We start from the raw sequence: 18,279 nt of genomic DNA on the forward strand, positions 1-18,279 counted from the left end.
ATTCCCTCATACTCCCTCACATTCCCTCATACTCCCTCACATTCCCTCATACTCCCTCACATTCTCTCATACTCCCGCACATTCCCTCTTCTCCCTCACATTCCTTCATATTCCCTCACATTCCCTCTGCTCCCTTACTTCCCTCTACTCCCTCACATTCCCTCTGCTCCCTCACACTCCCTCTGCTCCCTCATATTCCCTCATACTCCCTCACATTCCCTCTGCTCCCTTATTTCCCTCTACTCCCTCACATTCCCTCTGCTCCCTCACACTCCCTCATATTCCCTCATACTCCCTCACATTCCCTCTGCTCCCTCACATTCCCGCATAGTCCCTCACATTCCCTCATAGTCCCTCACATTCCCTCATACTCCCTCACATTCCCTCTTCTCCCTCACATTCCTCTGCTCCCTCAAACTCCCTCACATTCCCTCTGCTCCCTTACTTCCCTTTACTCCCTCACATTCCCTCATACTCCCTCACATTCCCTCATACTCCCTCACATTCCCTCATACTTCCTCCCATTCCCTCATACTCCCTCACATTCCCTCTTCTCCCTCACATTCTCTCTGCTCCCTCACACTCCCTCACATTCCCTCTGCTCCCTTACTTCCCTTTACTCCCTCACATTCCCTCATACTCCCTCACATTCCCTCATATTCCCTCACATTCCCTCTGCTCCCCTACACTCCCTCTACTCCCTCACATTCCCTCTGCTCCCTTACTTCCCTTTACTCCCTCACATTCCCTCTACTCCCTCACATTCCCTCTGCTCACTTGCACTCCCTCTACTCCCTCACATTCCCTCTGCTCCCTCACACTCCCTCTGCTCCCTCATATTCCCTCATACTCCCTCACACTCCCTCCCATTCCCTCATACTCCCTCACATTCCCTCTGCTCCCTCGCACTCCCACACATTCCCTCATACTCCCTCACATTCCCTCATACTCCCTCACATTCCCTCATACTCCCTCCTATTCCCTCATACTCCCTCACATTCCCTCTTCTCCCTCACATTCCCTCTTCTCCCTCACATTCCCTCTGCTCCCTCAAACTCCCTCACATTCCCTCTGCTCCCTTACTTCCCTTTACTCCCTCACATTCCCTCATACTCCCTCACATTCCCTCATACTCCCTCACATTCCCTCATACTTCCTCCCATTCCCTCATACTCCCTCACATTCCCTCTTCTCCCTCACATTCTCTCTGCTCCCTCACACTCCCTCACATTCCCTCTGCTCCCTTACTTCCCTTTACTCCCTCACATTCCCTCATACTCCCTCACATTCCCTCATACTCCCTCACATTCCCGCTTCTCCCTCACATTCCTTCATAATCCCTCACATTCCCTCTGCTCCCTTACTTCCCTTTACTCCCTCACATTCCCTCTACTCCCTCACGTTCCCTCTGCTCCCCACACTCCCTATGCTCCCTCATATTCCCTCATATTCCCTCACATTCCCTCTGCTCCCTCACATTCCCTCATAGTCCCTCACATTCCCTCATACTCCCTCACATTCCCTCTTCTCCCTCACAATCCCTCTGCTCCCTTACACTCCCTCACATTCCCTCTGCTCCCTTACTTCCCTTTACTCCCTCACATTCCCTCATACTCCCTCACATTCCCTCATACTCACTCACATTCCCTCATACTTCCTCCCATTCCCTCATACTCCCTCACATTCCTTCTTCTCCCTCACATTCCCTCTGCTCCCTCACACTCCCTCACATTCCCTCAGCTCCCTTACTTCCCTTTACTCCCTCACATTCCCTCATACTCCCTCACATTCCCTCATACTCCCTCCTATTCCCTCATACTCCCTCACATTCCCTCTTCTCCCTCACATTCCCTCTTCTCCCTCACATTCCCTCTTCTCCCTCACATTCCCTCTGCTCCCTCAAACTCCCTCACACTCCCTCTGCTCCCTCATATTCCCTCATACTCCCTCACATTCCCTCAGCTCCCTTATTTCCCTCTACTCCCTCACATTCCCGCTTCTCCCTCACATTCCTTCATACTCCCTCACATTCCCTCTGCTCCCTTACTTCCCTTTACTCCCTCACATTCCCTCATACTCCCTCACATTTCCTCATACTCCCTCACATTCCCTCATACTTCCTCCCATTCCCTCATACTCCCTCACATTCCCTCTTCTCCCTCACATTCTCTCTGCTCCCTCATACTCCCTCACATTCCCTCTGCTCCCTTACTTCCCTTTACTCCCTCACATTCCCTCATACTCCCTCACATTCCCTCACATTCACTCATACTCCCTCACATTCCCTCATACTCCCTCACATTCCCTCATACTCCCTCACATTCCCTCATACTCCCTCACATTCCCTCATACTCCCTCACATTCCCTCATACTCCCTCACATTCCCTCTTCTCTCTCACATTCCCTCTTCTCCCTCACAATCCCTCTGCTCCCTCACACTCCCTCACATTCCCTCACATTCCCTCATACTTCCTCCCATTCCCTCATACTCCCTCACATTCCCTCTTCTCCCTCACATTCTCTCTGCTCCCTCACACTCCCTCACATTCCCTCTGCTCCCTTACTTCCCTTTACTCCCTCACATTCCCTCATACTCCCTCACATTCCCTCATACTCCCTCACATTCCCGCTTCTCCCTCACATTCCTTCATAATCCCTCACATTCCCTCTGCTCCCTTACTTCCCTTTACTCCCTCACATTCCCTCTACTCCCTCACGTTCCCTCTGCTCCCCACACTCCCTATGCTCCCTCATATTCCCTCATATTCCCTCACATTCCCTCTGCTCCCTCACATTCCCTCATAGTCCCTCACATTCCCTCATACTCCCTCACATTCCCTCTTCTCCCTCACAATCCCTCTGCTCCCTTACACTCCCTCACATTCCCTCTGCTCCCTTACTTCCCTTTACTCCCTCACATTCCCTCATACTCCCTCATACTCACTCACATTCCCTCATACTTCCTCCCATTCCCTCATACTCCCTCACATTCCTTCTTCTCCCTCACATTCCCTCTGCTCCCTCACACTCCCTCACATTCCCTCAGCTCCCTTACTTCCCTTTACTCCCTCACATTCCCTCATACTCCCTCACATTCCCTCATACTCCCTCCTATTCCCTCATACTCCCTCACATTCCCTCTTCTCCCTCACATTCCCTCTTCTCCCTCACATTCCCTCTTCTCCCTCACATTCCCTCTGCTCCCTCAAACTCCCTCACACTCCCTCTGCTCCCTCATATTCCCTCATACTCCCTCACATTCCCTCAGCTCCCTTATTTCCCTCTACTCCCTCACATTCCCTCATACTCCCTCACATTCCCTCATACTCCCTCACATTCCCGCTTCTCCCTCACATTCCTTCATACTCCCTTACATTCCCTCTGCTCCCTTACTTCCCTTTACTCCCTCACATTCCCTCATACTCCCTCACATTCCCTCATACTCCCTCACATTCCCTCATACTTCCTCCCATTCCCTCATACTCCCTCACATTCCCTCTTCTCCCTCACATTCTCTCTGCTCCCTCATACTCCCTCACATTCCCTCTGCTCCCTTACTTCCCTTTACTCCCTCACATTCCCTCATACTCCCTCACATTCCCTCACATTCACTCATACTCCTTCACATTCCCTCATACTCCCTCACATTCCCTCATACTCCCTCACATTCCCTCATACTCCCTCACATTCCCTCATACTCCCTCACATTCCCTCTTCTCTCTCACATTCCCTCTTCTCCCTCACAATCCCTCTGCTCCCTCACACTCCCTCACATTCCCTCTGCTTCCTTACTTCCCTTTACTCCCTCACATTCCCTCATACTCCCTCACATTCCCTCATACTCACTCACATTCCCTCATACTTCCTCCCATTCCCTCATACTCCCTCACATTCCCTCTTCTCCCTCACATTCCCTCTGCTCCCTCACACTCCCTCACATTCCCTCAGCTCCCTTACTTCCCTTTACTCCCTCACATTCCCTCATACTCCCTCACATTCCCTCATACTCCCTCCTATTCCCTCATACTCCCTCACATTCCCTCTTCTCCCTCACATTCCCTCTTCTCCCTCACATTCCCTCTTCTCCCTCACATTCCTCTGCTCCCTCAAACTCCCTCACATTCCCTCTGCTCCCTTACTTCCCTTTACTCCCTCACATTCCCTCATACTCCCTCACATTCCCTCATACTCCCTCACATTCCCTCATACTTCCTCCCATTCCCTCATACTACCTCACATTCCCTCTTCTCCCTCACATTCTCTCTGCTCCCTCACACTCCCTCACATTCCCTCTGCTCCCTTACTTCCCTTTACTCCCTCACATTCCCTCATACTCCCTCACATTCCCTCATACTCCCTCACATTCCCGCTTCTCCCTCACATTCCTTCATACTCCCTCACATTCCCTCTGCTCCCTTACTTCCCTTTACTCCCTCACATTCCCTCTACTCCCTCACGTTCCCTCTGCTCCCCACACTCCCTATGCTCCCTCATATTCCCTCATATTCCCTCACATTCTCTCTGCTCCCTCACATTCCCTCATAGTCCCTCACATTCCCTCATACTCCCTCACATTCCCTCTTCTCCCTCACAATCCCTCTGCTCCCTTACACTCCCTCACATTCCCTCTGCTCCCTTACTTCCCTTTACTCCCTCACATTCCCTCATACTGCCTCACATTCCCTCATATTCCCTCACATTCACTCATACTCCCTCACATTCCCTCATACTCCCTCACATTCCCTCATACTCCCTCACATTCCCTCATACTCCCTCACATTCCCTCATACTCCCTCACATTCCCTCATAGTCCATCACATTCCCTCATACTCCCTCACATTCCCTCTTCTCTCTCACATTCCCTCTTCTCCCTCACAATCCCTCTGCTCCCTCACACTCCCTCACATTCCCTCTGCTCCCTTACTTCCCTTTTCTCCCTCACATTCCCTCATACTCCCTCACATTCCCTCATACTTCCTCCCATTCCCTCATACTCCCTCACATTCCCTCTTCTCCCTCACATTCCCTCAGCTCCCTCACACTCCCTCACATTCCCTCTGCTCCCTTACTTCCCTTTACTCCCTCACATTCCCTCATACTCCCTCACATTCCCTCATACTCCCTCCTATTCCCTCATACTCCCTCACATTCCCTCTTCTCCCTCACATTCCCTCTTCTCCCTCACATTCCCTCTTCTCCCTCAAACTCCCTCACATTCCCTCTGCTCCCTTACTTCCCTTTACTCCCTCACATTCCCTCATACTCCCTCACATTCCCTCATACTCCCTCACATTCCCTCATACTTCCTCCCATTCCCTCATACTCCCTCACATTCCCTCTTCTCCCTCACATTCCCTCTGCTCCCTAACACTCCCTCACATTCCCTCTGCTCCCTTACTTCCCTTTACTCCCTCACATTCCCTCATACTCCCTCACATTCCCTCATACTCCCTCACATTCCCTCATACTCCCTCACATTCCCTCATACTCCCTCACATTCCCTCATACTCCCTCACATTCCCTCATACTCCCTCACATTCCCTCATACTCCATCACATTCCCTCTTCTCTCTCACATTCCCTCTTCTCCCTCACAATCCCTCTGCTCCCTCACACTCCCTCACATTCCCTCTGCTCCCTTACTTCCCTTTACTCCCTCATATTCCCTCATACTCCCTCACATTCCCTCTTCTCCCTCACATTCCCTCTGCTCCCTCACACTCCCTCATTTTCCCTCATACTCCCTCACATTCCCTCTACTCCCTCCCATTCCCTCTTCTCCCTCCCATTCCCTCTTCTCCCTCACACTCCCTCACATTCCCTCATACTCCCTCACATTCCCTCATACTCCCTCACATTCCCTCATACTCCCTCACATTCCCTCATACTCCCTCACATTCCCTCATACTCCCTCACATTCCCTCTTCTTCCTCACATTCCCTCTACTCCCTCACATTCCCTCATACTCCCTCACATTCCCTCTTCTCCTCACATTCCCTCATACTCCCTCACATTCCCTCTTCTCCCTCACATTCCCTCTTCTCCCTCACATTCCCTCTTCTCCCTCACATTCTCTCTTCTCCCTCACATTCCCTCTGCTCCCTCACATTCCCTCATACTCCCTCACATTCCCTCTCCTCCCTCCCATTCCCTCTTCTCCCTCACATTCCCTCTGCTCCCTCACATTCCCTCATACTCCCTCACGTTCCCTCATACTCCCTCACATTCCCTCATACTCCCTCACATTCCCTCTTCTTCCTCACATTCTCTCTACTCCCTCACATTCCCTCATACTCCCTCACATTCCCTCATACTCCCTCACAATCCCTCTTCTCCCTCACATTCCCTCTGCTCCCTCACATTCCCTCTGCTCCCTCACACTCCCTCACATTCCCTCTGCTCCCTCACTTCCCTTTCCTCCCTCACATTCCCTCACATTCCCTCTGCTCCCTTACTTCCCTTTCCTCCCTCACATTCCCTCATACTCCCTCACATTCCCTCATACTCCCTCACATTCCCTCATACTCCCTCACATTCCCTCTTCTCCCTCACATTCCTTCATACTCCCTTACACTCCCTCACATTTCCTCATACTCCCTCACATTCCCTCTTCTTCCTCACATTCCTTCATACTCCCTCACATTCCCTCTGCTCCCTCACACTCCCTCACAATCCCTCTTCTCCCTCACATTCCCTCTGCTCCCTCACATTCCCTCTGCTCCCTCACACTCCCTCACATTCCCTCTGCTCCCTTACTTCCCTTTCCTCCCTCACATTCCCTCACATTCCCTCTGCTCCCTTACTTCCCTTTCCTCCCTCACATTCCCTCATACTCCCTCACATTCCCTCATACTCCCTCTTCTCCCTCACATTCCTTCATACTCCCTTACACTCCCTCACATTTCCTCATACTCCCTCACATTCCCTCTTCTTCCTCACATTCCTTCATACTCCCTCACATTCCCTCTGCTCCCTCACACTCCCTCACATTCCCTCATACTCCCTCACATTTCCTCTTCTTCCTCACATTCCCTCTACTCCCTCACATTCCCTCATACTCCCTCACATTCCCTCTTCTCCCTCACATTCCCTCTTCTCCCTCACATTCCCTCTACTCCCTCACATTCCCTCATACTCCCTCACATTCCCTCTTCTCCTCACATTCCCTCTTCTCCTCACATTCCCTCTACTCCCTCACAGTCCCTCATACTCCCTCACATTCCCTCTTCTCCCTCACATTCCCTCTTCTCCCTCACATTCCCTCTTCTCCCTCACATTCCCTCTGCTCCCTCCCATTCCCTCTTCTCCCTCACATTCCCTCTGCTCCCTCACACTCCCTCACATTCCCTCATACTCCCTCACATTCCCTCTACTCCCTCCCATTCCCTCTTCTCCCTCCCATTCCCTCTGCTCCCTCACACTCCCTCACATTCCCTCATACTCCCTCACATTCCCTCATACTCCCTCATATTCCCTCATACTCCCTCACAGTCCCTCATACTCCCTCACATTCCCTCTTCTCCCTCACATTCCCTCTTCTCCCTCACATTTCCTCTGCTCCCTCCCATTCCCTCTTCTCCCTCACATTCCCTCTGCTCCCTCACACTCCCTCACATTCCCTCATACTCCCTCACATTTCCTCTTCTTCCTCACATTCCCTCTACTCCCTCACATTCCCTCATACTCCCTCACATTCCCTCTTCTCCCTCACATTCCCTCTTCTCCCTCACATTCCCTCTGCTCCCTCACACTCCCTCACATTCCCTCATACTCCCTCACATTCCCTCATACTCCCTCACATTCCCTCTTCTCACATTCCCTCTACTCCCTCACAGTCCCTCATACTCCCTCACATTCCCTCTTCTCCCTCACATTCCCTCTTCTCCCTCACATTCCCTCTGCTCCCTCCCATTCCCTCTTCTCCCTCACATTCCCTCTGCTCCCTCACACTCCCTCACATTCCCTCATACTCCCTCACATTTCCTCTTCTTCCTCACATTCCCTCTACTCCCTCACATTCCCTCATACTCCCTCACATTCCCTCTTCTCCCTCACATTCCCTCTTCTCCCTCACATTCCCTCTTCTCCCTCACACTCCCTCACATTCCCTCATACTCCCTCACATTCCCTCTTCTCCTCACATTCCCTCTACTCCCTCACATTCCCTCATACTCCCTCACATTCCCTCTTCTCCTCACATTCCCTCATACTCCCTCACATTCCCTCTTCTCCCTCACATTCCCTCTTCTCCCTCACATTCCCTCTTCTCCCTCACATTCCCTCTGCTCCCTCACATTCCCTCATACTCCCTCACATTCCCTCTCCTCCCTCCCATTCCCTCTTCTCCCTCACATTCCCTCTGCTCCCTCACATTCCCTCATACTCCCTCACATTCCCTCATACTCCCTCACATTCCCTCATACTCCCTCACATTCCCTCTTCTTCCTCACATTCCCTCTACTCCCTCACATTCCCTCATACTCCCTCACATTCCCTCATACTCCCTCACAATCCCTCTTCTCCCTCACATTCCCTCTGCTCCCTCACATTCCCTCTGCTCCCTCACACTCTCTCTACCCCCTCACATTTCCTTATACTTCCTCACATTCCCTCTTCTTCCTCACATTCCCTCTACTCCCTCCCATTCCCTCTTCTCCCTCACATTCCCTCATACTCCCTCACATTCCCTCTTCTCCCTCACATTCCCTCTGCTCCCTCACACTCCCTCACATTCCCTCTTCTCCCTCACATTCCCTCTGCTCCCTCACACTCCCTCATACCCCCTCACATTCCCTCATATCCCCTCACATTCCCTCATACTCCCTCCCATTCCCTCTTCTCCCTCACACTCCCTCTACCCCCACATTCCCTCATACTCCCTCACATTCCCTCTTCTCCCTCACATTCTCTCTGCTCCCTCAAACTCCTTAACATTCCCTCTCCTCCCTTACTTCCCTCTACTCCCTCCCATTCCCTCATACTCCCTCCCATTCCCTCATACTCCCTCCCATTCCCTCCTACTCCCTCCCATTCCCTCATACTTCCTCCCATTCCCTCATACTCCCTCACATTCCCTCTTCTCCCTCACATTCCCTCTGCTCCCTCACACACCCTCACATTCCCTCATACTCCCTCACATTCCCTCATACTCCCTCACATTCCCTCTACTCCCTCACATCCTCTTATACTCCCTCACATTCCCTCTTCTCCCTCACATTCCCTCTACTCCCTCACATTTCCTCTGCTCCCTTACATTCCCACTACTCCCTCACACACTTCTCTCTCTCTCACTCTTTCTTACTCTTAACTTCCTCTTGCACTCACTCCATCTCAAAATCCATACTTACTCTTACAATCACCTTACTCTCATATTCATACTGATTCCCTCATATATACTACCACTCACATTCCCTCATACTGTCACATTCAACCCTCCCTCTCCCACTCATTCTTCCTCTCACAAAATCACATTTACTCTCACTCTCCTCACACTCCCACTTCCTCACCTACTCACTCCCTCTCACACTTTCTCTCATATTCTCCCTGTCACACCCACACTCCCTCTCACATTCATACTCTCTCACATTCACATTCCATTTCACATTTCCTCTTTTCTGCTCATGGCCATACTCATCCTCCCTCAGCCACAGGGAAGCCTTTTGACTTGGTAGATGTGGTTGGGGGCCCCTTCCAAGGCAGGCTCGGCAGAGGGGCCAGGAGGCATCCACCCCCTGGCCATGGGGCTCCTGTGCCCTGAGGCCAGGACCAGGACCAGGCTGAGCCCCTCTATGAGGCCAGGTTACCCTGTTCCCGGAACACACGCCCAGACGTCCCTACCTGGGGTTCAGTGAAAGTGCTGTTGTCAGAGTTCAGGGTCCCTGAGGAAGCCTCCAGCTTAGGCCTGCGCACAGTGAGTGCCATATGGGGGTGGAGAGCACTGTCCAGGCCTGCGCCCAGTCCTCCACCGTCCCCCTTGTAGGGTCAGCGGGCTTGGGCATGAGGAGCGATCCCCTTCACAGTTGGAGGTGTGGGAGCCTCAGACTGGAACCTAAGCCGCAGAATACTTGTGGAATACAGAAAAAGCAATGGGAGTGGAACCCCAGACCAACAGATCCCCTCAAGAGGACTGGAAAGGGGGCTGGGGTCCTGGCATCCTGGCCTTTTATCCTCACAAATACTGCAGTTCAGCTGTGGGAGGGCAGCCGAGGGCAGCGTGGCGGAGGCGGTCTGAGGACAACCCAGTGTCTAGAGGATGATGGGGCACTGACCCCCTGGGGGCTCCAGCAGGGATCCCCTGTGGTAGAAAAAAGGACCAAGAGGGTCCACACGGCCTGGCTGGAGCAGCGGGTCCCTTTTCTTGGGGTGTTGGGGGGCGGCCGGCCCAGGAGCAAGCAGGTCATGATATCACGGTCTGTGTCGGGGTCCAGAGGCCAGAGAAAGGCCAGCCACACTGGGACAGGCACAGCGCCAACCATCCCACTCAGCCACGAAGCTGCCCGTGGGGACACAGGCTTGTCTCCCCGGAGCTCCCAAATCCTGAACACTTTGGACATACACACAGTGGGTCAGCTGGTGGCAGGGGAGCGTGCCAAATGCGCGGTGAAGGCCAGCCGCCCCCTTCTCTCCAGACCCCTGTCTGCAGTGTCTGGGGCCAGGGGCCCCCACCAGGGCTCGGGGGTGGCTGCCGCCTGTCCCACCACTCCCCCACCTGCCCTGTGCTTCGTCATATCAATGCATCCCACTGGCACGGTCGAGGGGGTGAGAGCGCCGCAGCATGGGTCTTGGTGCCAGGGAATGTGCCCTGGGGTGCCTCACCTCTGCCCGCTGGCCCTGGCGGCTCCAGAAGTCACTGGGGGTGTGGTGGGGGTACACGAAGGGCCCCGCGGGTGCAGCCCACACTGCACACAGTGAGATGTGACTCCCTGAGGCACACGCCACACCGGGCCCCCCACCTAGGAACAAGCCTGCAGAGACCCTGCAAGAGCGAGCGACCCCCCCCCCACACACACCCAGGAGACACAGGTCTGAGGACAGGGTGTGGCTTCCCACAGAGGGACACGCCTGCTTCCCACTAACGTCTGGGTGCGTCCACCCTGCACTTACTCCCCCCCGCATGGACCCCTGCCAGACAGCAGGCAGAGGGGTCAGGGAATGGGGCCCTGCAGGGTGTCTGGGACTGTAGAGGCACCCCTACACGCAGGCCTTTGCATCCCACCCTCCCCCAGGTCCTCAGGAGCCCGTAATTAGTGGAGTGGGCTAGAGCAGAGGTGGGCGGCCTGTTCAGCCCCTGGCCAACGCCCCCTAACAGCATCTCTCCTCCCCACAGGAGGTGGGGCCCGCGGCAGCCGACGCCTCCCGGCCAGCACCAGAAACATGGGTGTCGCCCCCCGGCTTGGTGTGCACATAGGCCCCTCGAGGCCGCTCGCCAGCAGGCCTCCCCCATCAGACCTCTCCGCCCTGAGCACTAGCCTCGGTGGCGCTGCCAAGGCCAAGACCAGTCCCCACCATGCCACTTTTGTTTGAGGCCGCCCTCCCCGCAGGGTGCGGCCCTGCATGCTCTTGGGGACAGTGGGGCTGAGGGGGACGTGCTGTCCCAGGGGCCCTCATCCGCCTCCCGCAATAAAGCCTCTTTGAGGACCCCCCAGCGTCTGCTCATTCTGGGGCTGGGTTTCCCTGGGTCTCTAGCTGTATCCATGACACTTGGTGGGTGGGTACAGTGGCACAGGGACTCGGCGACCAGGCCAGGAGTGGCCCTTGGGAGCAGGGCAGAGGCTGCCCTCCCTTTGGGGTGGGGCCTCCTTATGCAGGGGGTTTCTCTCTCTTTGGGTTAGGCATGAGTTCTGGCTGGCGGGTGGTCTGGCGATAAGCAGCCCCTGCTTGGATTTCTGAGACCCAGTGGACACCTCTGGTTGCCCCTCTGGCCACCGCCTCACAGGGAGAATCCACCGGCCCGGTCTGTGCGGCAGGGACCCCCCTAGTAGCGCTGATGGGCTTCAGGCTGGGAGCTAGGCCAGAGCCTGTGGGGTTGATGCATGTGAAAAAGGAGAGAGCGGGTGGGGTTCCAGTGGGTTGTGGGCTCTGATCACAGCAGCTGTCAGAGCAGAAAGCTGCACCTGTCCTGGCCCCCCAGCCACACTGTCCCCCACCCCTCACACCCACCTTGCTGTCACTCTCCCCCACTATAGAGCTGAGTGAACTGGCTGACAGTCAGCGTCCCTGTGGCTGCTCAGAAATTGCAGAAGGGGTTTCCGGGGTCAGCACGCACCAGGTTGCCTGCAGGGCCACTCTGATCCCAGAGCTCAAGTGAGCACGCACACAGAGCAGGCCAGCCCAAGGCAGACCTCTGTGCTGTGGGTGCCCATGGATGACAGCCAACCAACCGGGGCTCAGGAAGGGTTGAGGACAGTACGGGACACACCTCACGTAGATTGCGCAGAAGCCCAGCCCTGCACAGTCCAGGCTAAGAAGGCTTTCTGGAGGGAGAGGAATGCCTGGAGAAGTGGGGGTGGCACCGCTCCTGTTACCGTCACCTCTCAGCTCTCCTCCTGCCTCCTCTAAGGGATCCCCTACCCCAGGCTCATTCCGGGGTACTCATTCCTCCACCCCAGGGTCCAGGAGTGTTGTGGACAATGGAGAGTCCCCATCCTGGGTCACCATGTAAACGCCAGCACTTTGGTATTGCAGGGACAGGCCCTGCCCCAAGGGTCCAAACAGTTCACCAAGACAGAGGTCAGCCTGCAGGGCCCAGCAGTAGGCTGGTGTCGGCCCTGACCTGCAGTGCTGTGCTGGAGGCCGTCCTGGAGGAGGCTTTTGGCCAAGAACAGAAGCCAGTTAGGTCCAAACAACACAGTTGTTCCCAGAGGGGGCAGCTGGGCCCCAGCGAGGGGCTCATGCTGAGCCAGAAGGACCCGGGTTAATGATTTCCAGGAGGCCCTGACCTCGGCTGCTCGGCCTCCCGCCACCCCTCACATTCACTCAGAAGGAGCCATGGGGCGCCGGGTCTGGGTGTCTGGCCCCTACCTGCTGCCCTTGCTCTCCCTGATGCTCCTGCTACCACCTCTGAAGGCCCAGCCCCAGGCCAGCAGGGTAAGTACTGGGAACCCCTCGGGGTGTGGGCAGCCCAGCCAGCTGGGGCAAGGGGCAGTGCCTCCAGGATTTAGGTGGAGGGCAAGTGAGGCCCTAGTTCAGAGGTGAGTCAGGCAGCTCGGGCTGACCCTGGCCACCCCTCCTGCGGTCCCAACCAGTGTCTGGGGTGGGCTGGGGGGAGGGGCACAGCTGCTCTCATCCCCTCGGTGGACACCAGGATTCACTGACTCAGCCCTGCTGAGTCCCAGGCTGCTGGGAGGGGGAGGGGCCAGCTGGCTACAGGGATATGTTCAGGGCCTCGTGCCTGCTCCCAGACCTGAGGACCCCAGTATGGGGATGGGGGCCACATTGAGCGCACATCCTCAGCACTCTCGGCTCCTAGAACCAGACTGAGGAACCGGAACCCAACAGCACAGTGACCATTGGGACGCCAGGGCCCCCCATGACCTCTGCGAACCCTAGGACTCCAGCCACCAGCACTGCAGAGGCAGAGGGACCCCAAGATGTGGAGCACACCCCCCTGACCCGAGTGGCTCCCTCAAGCAGCAGCCCTGGGGGTGCAGGTGTGTCTGGAGTGCTTCCTGGAGGCAGCGGGCAGTACCTTGAAGGGCGGGTTCTAGGGAGGGGGGATGCTGGGTGAGCAGGTGCAGGATGGGGGTCAGGAGGTGCTGCGTGCAGACCCCTGACCCTGCCACCTCCCCAGCAGTGCTCACGGAGGATGGGCAGCTCTGCCGGTTCCCCTTCCGCTACGGTGGCCACATGTTCCATTCCTGCACGACGGAGGGCAGTGCCCACAGGAAGTGGTGGGTCAGGGGGCAGGCTTTACCACCAGGCAGCAGCAGTGCAGGCCCTCACTGGCCCCACACTGCACCGCACCCACGCTCAGGCTCTGATAATGAGCGAATGAGTGAGTGGGGCATGAGTGAAGGAGAGTGGGAGAGTCCAGGAGTGAGGGGGTGAGAGCAACCCAGTGAGGGCCAGCCCAGGACCCTGCCACTGAGGCCACCGCTCCCTCAGGTGTGCCACCACCCACAACTACGACCGTGACCACAGCTGGGGCTACTGTGCACAGCCTCCCACGCCCCAGGGGGGGCCAGGTGGGTGCTGGGCCTGGGCCGGAGCTGCCAGGGTCGGAGCCCCACGGGGTGGCCAAGGAGGGAGAAGAGCCAGAGGTGGGGGAAGGATGGCCCAGAGTTGGGGGGTAGGGGGGGCTGGGCCGGGCCAGGGCCAGGGCCATGGCGCCCCCAGGTGGTTGCGCCAGGCCCTCCGGGTGAGGGGCTGCTGCGCGCAGCCGGGCTCCGCAGGGGGCGCCCAGAGTCCGAATCACCAAAGGGGCGAGGCCCAGACCCCACGCCCTGGGAGCCCACGGCGGGCTCTCAGACCCCTGCCCCCTCCGCAGCAGCCCCCGACCCCTGCGCCTCCAGCCCCTGCCTCAATGGGGGCTCCTGCTCCTCCACCCCGGAACTGGGGTCCTACCAGTGTGCCTGCCCCGCAGCCTTCACAGGCTGGGACTGCGGCACGGGTGAGTGCGTGCGGCCGCGGGGCCGAGGGGGGGGGGGGGGGGACGGGGACTCTGCGCGCGGGGCTCACTGTGCTCCCCGCAGAGAAATGCTTCGACGACTCGCGCCACGAGTACCTGGACGATGGGGAGCGCTGGGCCCGCGCGAAGGGGGGCCGCGTGGAGCAGTGCGAGTGCGCGGGGGGCCGGGCCCTCTGCCGCGACACGGAGCACGCAGGTACGCGCCCCCCACGCGCGGGTACGCGCCCCCGCCCCGCCCCGCCGGAGCCCCCACCTCCCGGCCTCCGCCCCCACCAGAGTGCCCGGACAGTCCCTGCCTGCACGGGGGCACCTGCCACCTGATCCTGGCCACCGGGGCGACCGTCTGCTCCTGTCCCCCGGGCCGCGCCGGACGGCTCTGCAACATCGGTGAGTGGAGCGCGGGCGGGCGGGCGGGCGGGTGGCGGGCCGGGACACTGCCCCCGCTAACCCGCGGCGCCCGCAGAGCCCGCCCAGCGCTGCTTCCTGGGCAACGGCACCGACTACCGTGGCGTGGCGGGCACCGCCGCCTCGGGCCTCAGCTGCCTGGCCTGGAACTCGGACCTGCTGTACCAGGAGCTGCACGTGGACTCGGTGGGCGCCGCCGAGCTGCTGGGCCTGGGCCCGCACGCCTACTGCCGGTGAGCGCCGGCCCCGCGCGCCCCGCCCTCCCGGGGTCGCGGGGACCCCGCCCGCGCCCACCCGTGCCCTGCGCCCCAGGAACCCGGACCTGGACGAGCGGCCGTGGTGCTACGTGGTGAAGGACAGCGCCCTCTCGTGGGAGTACTGCCGCCTGGCGGCCTGCGGTGCGCGCGGGAAAGCGGCCGGCGGGCGTGCCGGGGTGGGGGGGGGGCGCCCGCGCGGACCACCCGCGTCCGCGGCGGCCGGCTGTGACGCGGCGGCCTCTGCCCCCAGAATCGCTGGCCAGAAACCAGCTCCCGACGCAGGTCCTGCTGAGTCTGGGAGCGGCGGCGCCCCCCGCGCCCCGCCAGACCTGCGGCAAGAGGCACCGGAAGCGGAGCTTCCTGCGGCCGCGCATCATCGGCGGCTCGTCCGCGCTGCCCGGCTCCCACCCCTGGCTGGCCGCCGTCTACGTCGGGGACAGCTTCTGCGCGGGAAGCCTGGTGCACAGCTGCTGGGTGGTCTCGGCCGCCCACTGCTTCTCCAGCAGGCGAGAGGGGCCCCCAGCCTCCCCACCCACCCTGCTCACCCCACGGACCCCCGCCCACCCCAGCCTCCCCCACGGACCCCCGGCCTCCCTGCAGACCCCGGCCTCTCTGCGGACCCCAGCCTCCCCCCCCCCACGGACCCCAGCCTCCCCACGGACCCCCGTCTTTCCCCGGGCCCCACCTGCCCCCACAGACCCCATCCTTCCCCACGCTCCTCATCACCCCTACGGACCCCCACCCACCCCACGGACCCCACCCGCCCAGGTGGAGGCGCGGGGACGCACCGGGCGAGGGCGGCTCTCGCGCTCCGGAGGGCGGGGCGGGGCCGCACATGCGCGGCAGAGGCGATGGGCGTGTCCCGCTCAGGCCCCGCCCCGGGCTCGCAGGCGATCCGCTGGCCGCCAGGGGGCGCAGGGCCCTCGTGCGGAGCCGGGAAAGGTTCCGGGCTTAGGGGACCGCGCAGCCCGTGACCGGCGGGGTCAGAGACCACCCCCGTCCCGTCTCTCTCCCGTCCCGACCTGCTGCGGTCCGGGCAGACCCCCCGGGAGGGGTTCGGTGGGCGGCGCGGGGCGGGGCGGGGCGCGCCGCGCGGCTGAGGCGCCGCTGTCCCCAGCCCCCCCAGGGACAGCATCTCGGTGGTGCTGGGCCAGCACTTCTTCAACCGCACCACGGACGTGACGCAGAAGTTCGCCGTGGAGAAGTATATCCCCTACCCCTTGTACTCCGTGTTCAACCCCAGTGACCACGACCTGGGTGCGGCCCGGCGGGGCGGCGGGAGGGAGGCGGGGGAAGCCGCCGGGCTGTCCCTGCTTGCCCACCCTCACCGGCCGCCTTTCTGCCGGGCTGCCCTCCGCCTCAGTTCTGATCCGGCTGCGGAAGAACGGGACCCGTTGTGCCGTGCGCTCCCAGTTCGTCCAGCCCATCTGCCTGCCCGAGCCGGACAGCCCCTTCCCTCCGGGACACCGGTGCCAGATAGCAGGCTGGGGTCACCAGGACGAGAGTGAGTGGGGCCTCGTGCCACGCAGGGAAGGGCCCCCGCTTGCCTTTGTGCCAGGGCTGGCCTGTGCACATCTTGGTGCCATCTTTCGCTCAGGGCTGTGACCCCCCTCATGCCCTTGTGCCCTCCCTTGTGCCCAGCGCTGGGCCGTGCCCCCTCATGTCCAGGGCTGTGCCGCCTCGTCCCCCATGTGGGGTGGTGGTGCCCACTGAATGCCCGTCCCTGGCAGATGTGAACGGCTACTCCAGCTCCCTCAGGGAGGCGCTGGTGCCCCTGGTGGCTGACCACAAGTGCAGCAGCCCCGAGGTGTATGGCGCGGACATCAGCCCCAACATGCTGTGTGCTGGCTACTTCGACTGTAAGGCGGACGCCTGCCAGGTGCATCTCGGCCGCGGCTCCCTGCAGGCCCCACAGGGCCAGCAAGGCCCCGCCTGGGGGGTCCTGGGGCAGAGATGGACCCTGGGAGAAGCCTGGGCACCTTCTGGAGGAAGGGGCATTAGGAGTTTGTCAGGTGCTGAGGCAGACTTTAGGGGACAGGAGGGCATGTTCTGGGATGTGGGGCTGGTCCCAGCAGCAGAGCTGGGGACCAGCCTCAGGCCTTGGGGTGCCAGTGAATCCCAGGGGCAGGGACAATCCCACCCCACAGAGGGGCAGAGCAGGGTGGGGGACAATCCTGCTCGACCCGGGACAGCTCCCCTGCTTGTAATGCTCTGTCACCTGCCCCACTCGGGCAGGCCCATCTAAGGCACCTTAGTTGACCAAGGGACAGGGGAAGCGGGTACCCTATGGGCACTAACCAGCACTCTCCTGCAGGGGGACTCGGGTGGGCCCCTGGCCTGTGAGAAGAATGGGGTGTCCTTCCTGTATGGCATTATCAGCTGGGGGGAAGGCTGTGGACGCCTCAACAAGCCTGGTGTCTACACCCGCGTCACCAATTACGTGGGCTGGATCAACGACCGGATCCGGCCCCCCAAGCGTCCTGCGAATCCTGCCTGAGGTTCCCCCATTTCTGCCCCTGCCACGCACGCAGCAATAAAGGGGTTTGCCGAGGACCCGCCTCCCTCTGTGCATGGAGCGAGGAGAGCCACAGGCAAACCCCGTGGCAGCCCCAGCTGGCCCACAGCGCCCGTGGATGGTGCTCGGTCTATGGGTCTGGCTCCTCCAGCCAGAGCAGGCATCCTTCGGCACTTTGCTCCGTCTTCAGCCCTGCATTCTGCGGGCGGCCCTCTGCCCCAAGTCGGCGCAGGACTGTGCAGGTGGCAGCCGAGCCAGAGCGGGCGGGACCCCTTCCTGGGCCCCCTTTCCGCGCTGTGCTCTCAGGGCAGAGGCCGGCGCTCTCGGTCAGGCACTTCCCACCACTCCCGCCTTGGGGCCGGGCTTCAGGCTCCTCGGCCAGCCGGCAGCTCGGAAGGAGGCGGAGGCGGGTGGCGCCCTTGGGAGCAGGTGCGGCCGGGGGCAAGCGGGGTGGGCGCTGGGCAGGGGCCAGCTCTG

The 18,279-nt window shown here is 59.5% G+C and overlaps 1 protein-coding gene across 4 annotated transcripts; it reads left to right on the forward strand.

The window, feature by feature from the left end:
• The first annotated feature begins 12,979 nt into the window (after positions 1–12,979).
• Positions 12,980–17,838, forward strand: HGFAC (HGF activator). 4 transcript variants are annotated; one of them, XM_056132951.1, is made up of 14 exons: positions 12,980–13,085; positions 13,468–13,648; positions 13,789–13,888; positions 14,103–14,182; positions 14,485–14,607; positions 14,690–14,821; positions 14,902–15,012; positions 15,089–15,263; positions 15,343–15,428; positions 15,538–15,793; positions 16,405–16,544; positions 16,651–16,791; positions 17,018–17,166; positions 17,602–17,838. In XM_056132951.1, the coding sequence occupies exons 1-14, from the start codon at positions 12,987–12,989 to the stop codon at positions 17,782–17,784; spliced, it is 1,956 nt and encodes a 651-aa protein (XP_055988926.1). In that variant the 5' UTR covers positions 12,980–12,986; the 3' UTR covers positions 17,785–17,838. The 4 variants fall into 4 exon arrangements, with proteins under 4 accessions (XP_055988926.1, XP_055988928.1, XP_055988927.1 ...); XM_056132953.1 differs by having other exon boundaries at positions 14,488–14,607; XM_056132952.1 differs by having other exon boundaries at positions 13,792–13,888.
• The last annotated feature ends 441 nt before the right edge of the window (positions 17,839–18,279 follow it).

This window comes from Sorex fumeus, unplaced genomic scaffold (genome assembly GCF_029834395.1).
Source record: "Sorex fumeus unplaced genomic scaffold, SorFum_2.1 ptg000095l, whole genome shotgun sequence".
NCBI lineage: Eukaryota > Metazoa > Chordata > Mammalia > Eulipotyphla > Soricidae > Sorex > Sorex fumeus.

What these genes read in the sequence shown, in the direction of transcription:
- HGFAC (XM_056132951.1), top strand. Translation starts at nt 12,987, where the DNA reads ATGGGGCGCCGGGTCTGGGTGTCTGGCCCCTACCTGCTGCCCTTGCTC. An exon ending in CTGCCGCCTGGCGGCCTGCG is followed by an intron (nt 15,429 to 15,537) that starts GTGCGCGCGGGA and finishes CTCTGCCCCCAG; the next exon opens with AATCGCTGGCCAGAAACCAG. An exon ending in GCCCACTGCTTCTCCAGCAG is followed by an intron (nt 15,794 to 16,404) that starts GCGAGAGGGGCC and finishes CGCTGTCCCCAG; the next exon opens with CCCCCCCAGGGACAGCATCT.